The following is a 2,563-nucleotide window of genomic DNA, read 5'->3' on the forward strand; positions in this document are numbered from 1 at the left end:
CCCGCCAAGTTCCAACAACCCCCCAGCGAGCGAGCTCCGGGAACAAGCACCGCCCGGGCAGAAGCGGACAGCGCAGAAGAGCCGGGCTGCTGCGAGCGTCGGAGAGGCTCCGGGGAAACTCCCACGGCCCGGGGACTTTCGAAAGGAGATAAAGACTAGACCCGCGCTCAAATCTGCAAGTGAGCGCTCAGCGGGGCACCTGTTCCTCCCGCGCCACCGCCTTCCCAGCCCTCGGATCCGCGCCTCCCGGGGCGCCCGCCTGCTCCCGCGATGAATCCGGCGCTGGGCAACCAGACCGACGTGGCGGGCCTGTTCCTGGCCAACAGCAGCGAGGCGCTGGAGCGCGCAGTGCGCTGCTGCACCCAGGCGTCCGTGGTGACCGACGACGGCTTCGCCGAGGGCGGCCCGGACGAGCGCAGCCTGTACATCATGCGCGTGGTGCAGATCGCCGTCATGTGCGTGCTCTCGCTCACCGTGGTCTTCGGCATCTTCTTCCTCGGCTGCAACCTGCTCATCAAGTCCGAAGGCATGATCAACTTCCTGGTGAAGGACCGGAGACCGTCTAAGGAGGTGGAGGCGGTGGTCGTAGGGCCCTATTGACCGGCCACCCGGCCCCCGCGGCAGCCGCCCCCACGCCTTCCCTCTTCGCCCGCCCTGCTGCGCCCTTTACTGTCCCAGACGGGGCAAAGCAAACCTGTCGGAGTCAATTATTTCTCTCGACTTCTGCCTTTCAGGATGAAGCGACCGGTTTTTCGCTCGCCCTCTGAAAGCTCTGGTGCCTGGCTGTTGGAAAAGGAGAGCGGCCGGACTTCTGGACTCGGCAGCAAGTGGCGAGAAGAGGGCGGTTAGGGCTCAGAACTTTGGAAGCTGCCGCTGGCGTGGGATGCGGGGAGACCGACGGGGCGGAGGCCCTTCTCCACCCGCAGGTGGGCCGAGCGCTGGGGGCAGGCGGACAGGGCGGGCAGGGGGAGACCCAGGGGCACCGATCACCTGGTGGCCGAAAAATGACCTGTGTATGCGCCATGCAGCAGACCTAATGGGGACTCACAAACCCGTGTCTGGATTCCCGCCCACTCCCTCTCGCTCCCCATAGCCCTGGCGGGGAGAGGCGATAAATGCCTGTGATTGATTGTAATGTGTCGTTTTAAGGGATTTTTGTTTGTTTGTTTTTTGCTTGAATACAAATATTTGATAAGTTCTTTTCTGCCCGAGTAGTCTGTTTGCCTGCCTGGGGGTTAGAATTTTGTTACCGTGGGAGAATGGGTGGGGTAGGGGGGCCTGCGAATGTGAAAAGGGTAAGTTGTTTCTTTTACTGCATTTTCAACTGGCTCTTTCTGGGTGTGCTGGACCCCCAGCTGCCGCCTCGGTAAAGACCCGGAATAGAACTCATAGCTCGTGACTGCACAGTTTACGCCACAAAAGTGCTCTTGACATCCGTGACACCGTTTTGACTTTTTTTTCTTAAGATTTCTTTAATAAATGCGACATTTAAATGTTTTGTGCCTGGCCTTCGGGTAGTCATTCTGCGCTCCCCGGCAAATGGGAACAGGCAGGGGTGAGGAGTGTGGTTATGGGCCTTGGAGAGCTATGCTTCAATTCATGGATCTGATGAAGAGGTGAGGGTTGGGGCGAGACCGAGAGGCCAAAGGACGAGTGAGACATCCCCAAGCCCCAGGCACAGGAGCCTTCTGAGAGGCAACAGCCTTCGTTTTCTCTTACAGAGTTACCACTTTATATTTCATTTAAGCCAAGCATTCTGAGCCAGACGAGACGACATAAGGGCCCCGCGGGAAGATTACGCTTCCGTGCCGGGCTCCGGCGGGAAAACAGGGTTACACCAATAATGAAAGGAAGACAAGGCTTGGCCAGCCTTCCGGGACGACATCTCTCCCTAGATCAACGTCAGCAAGAAAGGGTTGAGATGCGGCTCGAAAGAGAAAGAAAAAAACTATAAAGTGCGAAGAAATGTAATTGTGCTAAAGCACATAATGACGCTAACAATCCCTGGGGTAAAGCATTGTCACTAAACCACCAGAGGCATTGTCTCTCACGTTCCGTTTTCTAGTGATTGGGCGAGATTGAGAGACCCAGCCTTCCCTTTAATTTAGTCAGCCCCAGGCCAATAAAAAGGTTCAGAGGAGTTAGCCGAGGTCCTGAAGTAGACAACCACAACTAGGACGGGGCCAGTGTGGAGCTACAGATACAGTAGTTGGCAAATTGAGGGCTCAGAAATTGAACAGTGTTTAAATAAGAGCCTAGAAACCATGCCTGTGAATATAACCAGGAGGTTTTGAACAGTTTATTTTTATGAGTAGAGCAGGATCCTAAGTATTTTCAAGAATATAAAAGATACATTACTACATTTTAAAAGGCAGATGGGTGGTGCAAACGTTTACATTGACTACCAGTCAAAAGGATGGTGAGGCTGGTGGTTCAAACCCACCCGGACGAACCTCGGAAGACAGGCCTGGCCATCTGCTTCTGAAAGTCACAGCCTTGAAAACCCTGTGGAGCAGTTCTACTCTGCACCCCTGAGGTCACCATGAGTCAGAATCTACTCGAT

At 55.2% G+C, this 2,563-nt stretch overlaps 1 protein-coding gene across 1 annotated transcript; it reads left to right on the forward strand.

The window, feature by feature from the left end:
* The first annotated feature begins 270 nt into the window (after positions 1-270).
* Positions 271-1,736, forward strand: RPRM (reprimo, TP53 dependent G2 arrest mediator homolog). Its single transcript, XM_010586314.2, has one exon. It carries the CDS (start codon positions 271-273, stop codon positions 598-600), a length of 330 nt encoding a protein of 109 aa, XP_010584616.1. The 3' UTR covers positions 601-1,736.
* The last annotated feature ends 827 nt before the right edge of the window (positions 1,737-2,563 follow it).

The sequence above is a fragment of the Loxodonta africana genome, chromosome 6, assembly GCF_030014295.1.
Source record: "Loxodonta africana isolate mLoxAfr1 chromosome 6, mLoxAfr1.hap2, whole genome shotgun sequence".
In the NCBI taxonomy this organism is placed as follows: Eukaryota; Metazoa; Chordata; class Mammalia; order Proboscidea; family Elephantidae; genus Loxodonta; species Loxodonta africana.

Bases quoted from the DNA above. Each gene is read 5' to 3' on its own strand.
- RPRM (XM_010586314.2), top strand. From the start codon at position 271: ATGAATCCGGCGCTGGGCAACCAGACCGACGTGGCGGGCCTGTTCCTG.